The 1,858-nt window shown below is 33.0% G+C and overlaps 1 protein-coding gene across 4 annotated transcripts in view; it reads right to left on the bottom strand.

Moving 5' to 3' along the window:
- The window catches only part of LOC106472784 (zinc finger protein rotund-like), a 57,817-nt gene that overhangs the window by 22,186 nt on the left and 33,773 nt on the right, over window positions 1-1,858 (bottom strand). For all 4 annotated transcript variants that reach the window (XM_013933445.2, XM_022401311.1, XM_013933443.2 and 1 more), the window contains one exon: window positions 329-570. In XM_013933445.2, the coding sequence (XP_013788899.1) occupies window positions 329-570 (242 nt within the window). The remainder of the gene's footprint in view (window positions 1-328; window positions 571-1,858) is intronic.

The following is a 1,858-nucleotide window of genomic DNA, read 5'->3' as shown; positions in this document are numbered from 1 at the left end:
TACAATATTACGGAAGATGTCTTAATCGCCCACCATTTTTCCATAATAACTCACACTTCGCTTTTATATTACAGATTACTACATATGACAAAACAAGATCGTAACGCGCAAGTTTGAGGTTTCCGTGCCATGGGGAATACGACCACTCATTTCAAGGAAGGAGTCCTGTAAATTTCTGAATTTTTTTATTATTATATCAGTATTTAAATAGTTCTAAAACATACTCATTGCATGTCCTGTATAAAAAAGTTTAGATAAAAAAATCACAGATCTTAAAACATCTTAAAATAAAACGTAAAACAGAAAAAACGAACGAAATTCCACTCACCTGGGGGCACATTTTACATTGGTATTTTCGACCTGTTCCATTGGTGGCAGAGCTGCTAGTGTTTATAGAGCCAGGATTTTTGGAGATCGCATTGATTGGTTGTGGTACAACCAGCATGGAACCACTAGAGCTGGGACTGGATACTGGTGGGCTACCACCGTTTCCATGATTACCATACATACTGTGCATCTGTGGGGATTCCATCGGGGGTGACCGCCCTTCATCCAATGTGGTACCTGGGCCTGAGAGGAAAAAAAAGTTATCTATTTAAAATACTTCAGGGATTAAAATCCAATCCATTTTGCAAACACAGGGACGTTAAAGATAAGTACTATCAAACTGCTTTTTATTATGGTGTGCAATAAGAGTTACCTAAACAAGGGAAGTAAATGAATATGCTATGTGATGTCATTGCATTTTTTTCTGAAGACAGTGTGAATACTATTAATATTTTGCGAAGTATAATTTCCCCTTGTCTGAATCTCCTGTTGTGGTCTACTTTCTTCCGAGCAGACTACACATAGTCTTAATAAAGTCTCCTTTCGAATATTGTCAACGTTCTCTGGGGAGTATGGAGGTCTAAAAAGCTGCGAACTGTTTTCAAAATATTTGAATTTGTACCCCCTCCCCTATTAAAAAATACACCATCTACAATGTTTAATAATAAACTCCTCTCGCGCAAGTCCAGCTAAGTTATAATGCTATCTAGAGTCTAGACCTAAAACTCAGAAGTAAAATTACTAAGCATTTAGTTGCCATTGCATGACAGGTATTTTTAGGACAGGTAAATGCCAAAGAAAAATAATATTAGAATACAAAAGCATTTTATTTTTATTTTTTTAATTAGACATATTTACCAAGATTAGTTCGGATTTCTTACTTTTAGGTTTCTTGATATATTATTACTAGAGTGACAGCTAGGCCTAAAGAAAGTGGCAACATTAGGCCTAGCAATGCAGATAATTTTCACATTTTATATTTTTCAATTTTCCTTGATAATTACTTTAACAAATAGGTATACTACAAATTGGTAAATTTAAATATTTAATATATAATATAGATCATATTATATATTATAATACAATAAAAACATTTAATGTATAATATATATATATAATATTGTATAACATAACACATAAAGTAGAAAAGGCAGCAATTTTGGCTTGATAAATTTCCTTTGACATTTATAAAGCAAAAAAGAGCAGATACTACTTAAATCAAATTGAACTGAGCATTATTACTAAACCTTGGGGAGATTATTGAAGGAAGGAGACCCTGTGTTTTGGCCGATTATAAACTTTTCTATCGTGTAAATCAAATCAAATTAAACCGAATCGAAGATTTTAACATAGTATTTCATTGGTTATAAGGCCTACAGTTGAAAGAATGCAACATTTGTAACTGAATAATTTTCGTTCTCTTAGTCCCCCCCCCCACCGCCTTCCAAAAAAAATTAATTAAAGGTTTCCGAGGTATTGATTTACACAATATTTCGATATCATATTCCCATATATATTGTCCTTACTTATC

The sequence above is a fragment of the Limulus polyphemus genome, unplaced genomic scaffold (assembly GCF_000517525.1).
Source record: "Limulus polyphemus unplaced genomic scaffold, Limulus_polyphemus-2.1.2 Scaffold5608, whole genome shotgun sequence".
Lineage (NCBI taxonomy): Eukaryota > Metazoa > Arthropoda > Merostomata > Xiphosura > Limulidae > Limulus > Limulus polyphemus.
This window is presented reverse-complemented; position numbering and strand designations above follow the sequence as displayed.